Source organism: Melanaphis sacchari, unplaced genomic scaffold (genome assembly GCF_002803265.2).
Source record: "Melanaphis sacchari strain LSU unplaced genomic scaffold, SCAv2.0 Contig0_pilon_pilon, whole genome shotgun sequence".
Taxonomy (NCBI): domain Eukaryota; kingdom Metazoa; phylum Arthropoda; class Insecta; order Hemiptera; family Aphididae; genus Melanaphis; species Melanaphis sacchari.
Window position 1 is genome coordinate 21,275,928 of NW_020270366.1, and position 10,055 is coordinate 21,285,982.

A 10,055-nucleotide genomic window follows, 5' to 3' on the forward strand; every position below is an offset into this window, starting at 1 on the left:
CTATTGATAAATTTAATCAATAATTTTACTTGACATTTAAGTATACAAGAATTAGTGCAAAAAAAAAACCAATAATAAAACAAGCAGATTTACATTGTAATACTATTTAATCAATTTTTGCTATTTCTACGGTTCATTATGAATTAATTTTTCTGCATAAAATTTAAAAACATATTGATTTAATATTGAGTACGATGTTTGTCAATGAGTGAGTATTACAATTTATGACCTACGTGAAACAAATCATTTTTAAATTACAATCATACAATTTGTTTTATTCATTACTTTAATTTTATAAGGTATTCAAAAGTTATAATTAGAGAGGCTAAGTCTCAAAATTAGAGTATTTAGCTATTTAATATTCTCTATTCCACTAGCAGTTATGGTCTCAATATCATTTTTTTTTCATAGCCGTGAAGTATAAAATATAAAGATTTGAAATTAAATATTATATCGTTTCTGCCCTTTCATTAACAATTAATATACGAAATATGAATATTACGTTTATGCCGTCTAGATTACTTTTGATGTTTTACTAATTTTTACCTTTGACGTGGTCTTGAGGCGTTACACACTACACAATACACATATTAAATGTATAATCTCCTTGTCACTGTCTCGAACCGTTAAAATCATGCGCGTCTATTGGCAGCAATGCGTTCTAACAACCAATCGGGTTACAGGTACTTTTTCGAAGGCTCGTAATAACGAACAAATTGATTAACTGACGGAATTTCCACCGAAGTGTTGTACCGTCTTATTCGTGTCTCCTATAGGGCTAAAGAAACTAAAAGACATATCTAAAACAACAATAGTGAAACATTTGTCACTTGTATGTTAGTATTTAATCGATGCTACTACATATTGAACATTTGTTTTTGTATAGATAAGCCTGGTGTATCTCGCATCGTTTCGTTAAACTGTGACATCACTGTCCATTATTCGATTATTCTCAATATTACATTGTTTTAACGTGGACTTGGATATTCTATTTTGCTTATTATTTTTTAAATCTAAAATTTATTCGTCGTCACTGTAGTCAAAGAATCTACAGACGTGTTTCTGCAGGTAAGTATTCGAAGTTTAGAACCATGAACAAAGACGATGAATTGTTTGAATTCGACGCTCCCAAGACGTTCGTCAATTTGTACGAGATAGCAAATGCTAAAGATGACGGTGCTGACAGATTTTTTGGTAAGTTCGAAAAAGTTGATTTCGTTTAACTGTATGTACTCCTCAATGAAAAGCTGATTATTTTTTTTCTATTAAATTACCTGTTTCAAATGGAAAGGAATAATATACTATCAATCCTATTCGAAATATTTGCTTAAAGTTGTGCATAGCTGTTTTCATCCTATAAAAGTTAGCAACAACAATTCCACTACCTACCTATTTTAATTAATTGAGATAATTTATTAAAATACCCAATTAATTATAGAAATAAACATAGTTATACAATATAATTTAACATTGGTATTAAATAGATCCAACACTTTTATAGTTTCTATCTACAATCTGTTGGGCTATAACTAACTAATGTTTTTGATTTTTTATATATCTACCTATTTATTTTTCGTTGTTGAGTTATACTTAATTATTTACTTCATAAAGTGTATTAACAGTATTCTGTTCTAAAAAAGAAGATACTTAATGATGATTAATTTTTGTGTGTCTAAATTTTTTTTCTCACCAAGAAGCAATTGGTGGTTAGAAAAGAGATTATTATACAATGGCTGAAAACCATATTAAAGAAAGAAGGGTAAACATTTGAAACATGTCACACAAAATTGTTATTTTCTCTCTTGGAATTAAGTGTAGGATACATAGTGCTTCATACCTTTTTTTTTTTTGTCATTTGATGAAAATCATTTGGTCAGATGTGTTAAATCAATAAATTATATATTTCATTAATAGTAGGTGCTTTAAGATATTAAATTTCAAACTTTTAATAATTTACATGTTTTATTCTTTTCATATAATATGTTTAATTGTTTATTTTGATAGATATTAGTATTACTGATCATTAGGTACCTATATTCTCATGATTCTTAAATGATTATCTAATTTGAACACCACATAATTTGTATATCCACATAAATTTGTAGTAAATAATAATTACATTTTGATTAGACATTGTTGAAAAACTGGAAAGTGCTAAATCTGAACCAAATTTGGGAATTGTAAAAAAATCAACTGTGAATGACAGTGATGTTTTAGAAGAAAATAAGGAAAATTTTTCACCCGATGATCAGTTTGATGATCAAAATATCAAGTAAATATTTTATTTATCAAATTTTTCTTAAATTTTATGCATTTAATACTCTATTTACATAAAAAAAAATTAAGTACTGTATAATTCAGTATATGTTTATATGTATATATGATTTTTTTAATTCTAGTTAAATTTAAGATTATTCTCAAATATTTTAACTATATTCAGTTATATTTTACAGTTCATTGGCTCATCAGTTGATTCGTTCTGCAAAAAAGTCAAGGACATCAAAATTACATAATAGACATTCAATTACTGTGGAAGGAATAGAAGTAGAATTACCACGGATCAAACATCATGCCATGATTACCAGACTAGATGAATTAGAAAACACACCTAAATTAGATTTGCGTACTCGTTCTGTTGTTAAATCCGAGTACAAATATGAACACATTAAATCAGGTTCGCAAGAAAATCTTATATTAGATAAAAGTTCAAAAAAATTCATGAGTATTGCTGAAAAAGTCAGGAATTTCTTCAACAACACACCGCCTAGGTTTCATTCTAAACCCACTGTCTCAGCTGGTGAGTCGCTTTCATCAGGTGCTCGTTTAGCGTCTTCTTGCTTTCTATTAGCCCATACAATTCTGTTATAGTAGGTAGTTCTTGTTTATATTTTGTAACAGACACTTGCTTTATTAAAATAAATATGCTATTAATATTAATTTTCATATTATTATGTTTAAATCATTTTTTATTGCATGCAACTTGTTAAATTTACTACTTTAATACTACAATAACTAAAACATGTTGTAATATATCTTCATTAAATATGATAGATTTGATCATTTTAATTTGTTTTAGGTTCAAAGGTTTTCAAATCTAGAAGTCTTTTCCCTGGTGCTTTTGAGCCAAGTATTAGCTCAAATAATACTAATAATATTATTGAAAATAAATCAACAAAGTAAGTAATTTTAATTGAAACTTTTTAATTTTTTTTTTTTAATTGATTTTTAATTTAATTTAGAAGCAGTAATGAAAACAAACAGATTTATAATAACCTAAATATAAATATTCCTACAAGCAGTGTCAAAGTGGTAATACAATTTGTTTTCATTTAATTTTATACTAGAAATCTATTATTTTATAATTTTTAGCTTAACAAACCTCAAAAAATAAAAGTTCTCAACTCTCAAGGTGGAGTTCAAGTGGTCGAAAATAAAGAACTTGGGCATGGTGGTATCAAAGTTTTAGAAAAACAATTGCATACTGTTCCAAAACCTTTTAGTTTTGAATCTCGTAAATTGTGTACAACCAAACCTCAAGTATAATAATATTTTTAAAAACTATAATACTAAAGAGTGATAGATAACAGAAAATGTAATTATTTTTATTGTAAATTTACAGAGTGTGAAAAGTACAGATCAACAGTGGTCATTTAAAGCTCGACCAGCTACAGTTTTAAAAAAAAAACCATTTGTTCCTAAACATGAAAAAAAATATACTGAACCAAAAAATATACGTTTGAATACTGAAAGACGTGCTCAAGAATGGATGGTTTTTGAACTTGAAATGAAAGAAAAATTTTCACAATATGAAGAAAATACAAAAATGGTAATCCTACTGGCTCTATACATTATTGTGATGAACTTATTTATATATTTATTATATTTTAGAGACAAGAAGAAATGAAAAAGAAAGAAATGGATTTGATCAAAAATATGCGACAACAAACTATTCATAAACCAGAACCAATTAAAAAATATAAACCAGTTTTAATAAGAAAATCTGTAAGACCAATTACTGTACCACACAGCCCAAGGTTTTCAATTCGTCCAAATAGGAATTGTTTAAACTCTGTATCTGAACAACTTTAGTAAGTTAACTCAAATTTTTGTATAGTATTTATTTCATAGTACAATGTTAGCTATAAAAATATCAATACATTTTTATTTTAGAATTTGTGTCACTTATCACTGAATAAACAATTATAGGTCAATTCTTTAATTTTCATAAGCCTTCCAAGTTCTAAGATATTATAACTAACTAATTATATTTTATTTAAGTCATTCAAAGCTGTTTTATAATACTATTATTATGAATTAGGAAATTAAATTAGTAATGTGACATGTACATTTATATGTACAAATATTATCGAAAATTAATTTCTTAAGCATTCATATTTTTAATTTTAGTTTTTTTTTTTTTTTTTGTTCACTTATTTATAATATTTAACATTTATTATGTAATTAAGTGTGGGTCTGGATTTTTGGTATCTTACATAATATAGACTAGTAATAAGGGCTAAAGGATTGTTTTATAACTTTTTAGAGGAGTAAAATCAAAATTTCATGTATTCTAGTTGTTGAGGCTTCAAATTATACAAAATTTCTAGTAATGAAGTTGTATATAGACTAGTAATAAGGGCTAAAGGATTGTTTTATAACTTTTTAGAGGAGTAAAATCAAAATTTCATGTATTCTAGTTGTTGAGGCTTCAAATTAAACAAAATTTCTAGTAATGAAGTTGTTTTATATTATATTTCTATTTCATTTATGTTATTTCATTTAATCTGAGAAATTGAATTGAATTTTTTGAAAAAATTGATCATTCATATTATTATTATTGCTATATTATAATTTTAAAAATTAAATTAACACTTTTAAGAATAATATTTAAAATTAAGAGTGCCTAATACATTTTTTTAATAATAGCTTATTTTGTATGCTCATTCAATGTATCTATTAAATAATTAAGAAATTTTTAATCGTGATTTCATTTGTATTTTAATAAAAAAAACATGAAAAAATTTCATGTATTGGTTGTTGATTAATTTATACTTTTTTTTTAACAGAATCTTAGAATAATATTTATTTTTTTTAGAGCATATCAATAATATTAACTTTTTATAATCTGACCTCTAATTATTCCATACAATTTTTGTCATAATTTATTAAAAAATCATCCCACTTCTAAATACTTACATACATAATTTAAAAAATTTCATTTTTTTTTTTCAGAATCTTGAAGAATAATCATCTGAATACCAACATATATTTTTATAATACACATTTTTTTCATTATAAATATGTTTTTAAATTCTTAAACCTTTTTATTTAATAGTGAAAAATAGTAAGACAAATGTATTATAAATATTAAATGTTTTGAATATATTGACCCAAAAATAGCTAAACGAATATGAGGGAAAACATTTTGTTTTAAATAATATTTTAATATTGAAGGAATAAGGAGTATTGTTAAGTAAAATTTGTCTTCTTTGTTATACCTAATTTTATGCCTAAATTTTCTATTTATTTAGTTTGATATTGTATGACATAATTATCTCTTTTAATAAAGTAGCACTTATTTTGTACTATATTTTTATAATATCATAATAAACTATATTACTTACGCTTTTTATATTATGAAACATACTTGGTGTTTTCTATAATTATTGAACAGAAAGTTTAATTAAACAAAATCAAAAATTTTAAAATTATTAGATATATAATTTATCTACTCTTGAGTTTTCGAAATCACATCTTTAATTCCATAATTTTTACTAAAAATTATACACTATTATGTAAGATTAAATATAGATATATCATGAATACTAAAAAATGTAAAACATACATATTAGTTTTCTTAACTTGTTCTGTAATTACTTTTGAAATGATTTAAAATTTTATGAAAACGTTACATATGTATTAGGTCATGTTTGTAGTGTATTAATATTTATCATTCAAGTGAAGTTATATTGATATGTAATTTCAAATAGGTGTTATTCGTTTAAATAAATAAGATTTTATTATGGTGTAATGAAACGCTTTTGTAATAAAAATTACTATATCTATATTTAGTTCTTAAATTAGTCATGGTTCCCATAATAAGTATTCATTTTTAAATAAAAATTGAAGGAGTTAAGCACATTCCTATCGCCGTATTTTGTGCGTTTGTTTTTGGTTTGTCTAAGCTCTGGTAAGAGAACTGTTATTTTATGATATACAACCGAGATATAGAAGTGGTAAACGTTTCGACCATTCAGTAATCGGTTGTGTTTACAAACTATCGTTTTGATCCGATTTCAATTTGAAATATAATATATTTCTTTTATTTTATTGGTTTTTGAACGCTAAAGGCGTGTCTCTTAATATTAACTGTTGTCTAACACAACTACTCTGTAGCCTGCAGTGATAGGTATTATACATAGGTACACGTACGTTAATTGTGACATACGTGTATAATGTATTTATTTTTTAACACTTTAAAACGTCTGTTTCCCGACGCGTATGTATATCTTTTATACATGTAAGATAATGGTACATTATATATTATGCTCTCCACCAGGTGCATTCCGTCGATTGTTCCGTGTGATTGACGTGTATTTCATTATTTCGTTACACGTAAAAACGTATCTAACTGTTGAGTACGTGTATGCACATACTTATTAAGTATTAATTGTAGATAATACCTATATGTTATTGCTTATAGGCGTGTGTAAAATTACACGTCAGATGCAACAGACGTTTTTACAGGCTCATTTTCTATGACTAATTGCCCAAAAGTAATAGGTATATAACTTTCATACTGTTGTCTAGTCGCTATACCTTGAATTTCAATAATTCAAAAATGTTCATAATTCGGACAAGCCTAGATCAAGGATCGATTGAGCCCCAGGACACCATAAACTTAGTGGACCTCCTTTCAACTTAAACTTTAAAAAAATTGTATCACTAAATTTTATAAACCATATTATTGACATTTATTGTATAATTCTGTCAGCACAAAAAATATGTATACAAGGCTATATAAATTAATAGTTCTGTAGTAATTTATAATGTATTTTGTCAAAAAAATAGTGGAAAAGGCTTGCCTCGGGTTGACCAACCGATGTCAACTTCAAACTAATCGGTACCACGGGAGAGAGAAGTCCCATCAAGCCTAGGACTGATAGCAGTCTGAAACCTCGATGTTGAGGAACCTACCTCGACTGAAACGTGGTGGCTGTGAAATAAAAGCTAGCATAGTAACAAACCATTCCACCTTGGTGGAAGGAAGGACCCTAAGGTGAAAACCGACCATAATCAGAAAGGCACGGACCTAGGCCCGTCGTTGGTGGTTCATATAACGAACAGAAATCGTTTCAATGATTCTGAACCTCCATGGATCGTAATTAGCCCTTAGAGCTAGAAAATGGTACATGGTTGTAAGGCCAACGCCACAAATCCTGGATATACTTGTATTAGTTAAAAATAATAATAATTAAAATTGTTTCCCTTGGTTTTTCTTTTGCAAATTATCGAATAGTTTCATTGAGATCGATTAATTGCAGATTATCATTTTCCAAGTATAATATCATTAATGATGTTAAATTTTTCTTAGTCTGACTTGTTCTATATTTATTTTTTATTCCTGTTAATTTGGAAAATTCCTTTTCAGCCGAATAATTATTTTTATTTTTTATTATATATGTACACCTCATGCAAATAGATCAAGAATATGCTATCAATTATTAGAATAACAATTTAATATTTATTATCATTTAGTAATTTTTTGTAATAATAAAAAATTAAGAACATTTTTATTTTATGATTATTAATTATCTATTGTACCCACTAAAATTTTTTTTTTTAACTTTTTTAAACGTATTAAAAATATATATTTCTGTTGGAAATAAAGATAGGTCCTCAAAATCAGTGAGCCCTATAACCTAATTGTGCCCCTTGCTCCCCCCCCCCCCCATTAATCCAGGTTTGAGTTCGTATTATTTTTAATTGTCCTTCAAAGTATTTATTAGTTACGTTTGATTAAGAAAAAGAAAAAGGTTTAGTGGAATTTATTTTTAGAAACCCGGACATTTCGCCGCCAGATCGAACTTAGGAGTTCGGATCCTTTCCAATTTTGAAAATGTATTTATAATTTTAACATTTTTAATAGTTGGTTGATTATCGAGTTTTTTATTGCATTTTTAAATTTATTAAAATGATAATCATGTTGGATAATTGATGTATAGTATACCTAAATTGAGTTTTTCATTGAAATGGTGTGGTTTTAAGAACAAAAGGAGGTGTGAGCCCTATCTATACTTTCTAAAAATTAATAAAAAATGTTGAAATAAAATGTATCTTATTAAACAGTTTAGTATAATATATTATACATATAATCAGGGCTAGGATTTATATGCAATAAAAAATTATAAAATATGCAAATTAATCATTCACATTATTCAAATGTATTACATTTATACAAAACAATTACATGGTGTTTTAAATTTTCAAAATTGAACGATCGTATGTTACACCACATGTTTTTTTACATTTTTATATGGGTTTTTTTGAACAGCGTCAATACATACTGTCACACAATAAAAACGTCTATATATAGTAACAAAATATACCATAAAACATGCATTTTCGCGTTTTTATAGTCGAAATATGCAAGAATATACAGTACCTATTCAGTGTTTATCTTATTATGAGATGATTCATGGACATAACTGACAAAAGTTGCAAAAAAACGTACTTAAGCGTATAAATTTTAGCCCTACTTATAATATTCAGATACTCTATTAACGTATTTTAAATGTGTGATTTTACGTTATATCATTATATATTTATAAACAGGTAAAAACTCTTTAGAATAATAGTATAAGTACTAAAGTCATTAGTATTAAATAAATCATTCATATGAGGTATAATTATTTTTCACAGAAGTCACGGTCTCGTGGACCCATTATTAAATTGAATTTCTTCTGTATTTCTAATTTTATATTAAAACGAATTGGCCTATGGTCTATGTCGTCTATGGATCATACTATCATAGGATGTGATCAAACTTAAAAGTAAGAACGTTATCTGTTATCCCTCGTCGGTTTTCTACGAAAATTTTATTTTTAAATGTAGAAAATTTACCATTCATTTATAATATAAGCAAATCGATAAATAATGTGTAATAGACATGTTATACGATGGAAGTTTAAGCTAGTTATGAGCATTTTTATTTCATAGTAATTTACGTACTCATAATTCGTTTAATTAAAAGATTGTAAAAATCCAATGAGAAATTTTAGATAATATTTTAATCTTAAGTTTTATTTTAGTTTAATTCGCTCTAATATCAAAGCTAAAAACACAAGATCTGTTCTATTTAAATTAAATCTGCAACGTTCTACGTTTGTAAAACGTAGACAACACACGTGGTGTAGTATTATATCCTCTTAAAGATTAACACGTATGCTAAACTTTTTCTGCCTCTCATTAGGTTACATAATTGTATTTCTGTATATTGACGATTTACCACGACTACGCTAAAATAATTGAAATAATTTCATAAGTTGAATATACACTTATAAGTTATAATGTCAAGTTGATAAATGCTAATCATGAAAAAAATTGAAAGAAACCAATTTATTTCAATTTAAAATTGTATAGAAGTTGGTTACTTTTGATAATTTGCCACTCTGGTCAAATGTTCACTTTATGACTCCCTTAATGTGTCCAATTTCTCGTACCTTTAATGCAGTGTTTCTTTAACTTTTTTTATCCGTGAAATCCTTTTTAATGTTTTAACACGTTCATTTCTATTGTGGAACCCCTACTTTTTTTTTTTTAGCTTTTTAGCTTTATTTAGGATTATTTGCAATAAAAATAATATTAGTTGTATATAATAATTCTTAAATTACTATAATTAAACCAAATTTTAATTAGTAATGAGATAAGTGAAATTGCTTTTTATTAATACAAATATTCTTAATACCTATTGGGCTTTATCGATGAAAGTTGTACAAACATTTTTTTCTCTCACTAGCCGCTACTAATCTATAATTAGATATTTTAAAGTAATT

The 10,055-nt window shown here is 26.1% G+C and overlaps 1 protein-coding gene across 3 annotated transcripts; it reads left to right on the forward strand.

The window, feature by feature from the left end:
- The first annotated feature begins 710 nt into the window (after window positions 1-710).
- Window positions 711-5,471, forward strand: LOC112591031. 3 transcript variants are annotated; one of them, XM_025334672.1, is made up of 9 exons: window positions 711-1,194; window positions 2,131-2,272; window positions 2,454-2,797; window positions 3,077-3,176; window positions 3,240-3,309; window positions 3,370-3,537; window positions 3,620-3,826; window positions 3,889-4,088; window positions 5,233-5,471. In XM_025334672.1, coding segments are annotated over exons 1-9 (1,335 nt in total). In that variant the 5' UTR covers window positions 711-1,091; the 3' UTR covers window positions 5,234-5,471. The 3 variants fall into 3 exon arrangements, with proteins under 3 accessions (XP_025190457.1, XP_025190474.1, XP_025190464.1); XM_025334689.1 differs by having other exon boundaries at window positions 2,454-2,674; XM_025334679.1 differs by lacking the exon at window positions 5,233-5,471 and having other exon boundaries at window positions 1,092-1,194; window positions 3,889-4,089.
- Window positions 5,472-10,055: the final 4,584 nt, after the last annotated feature.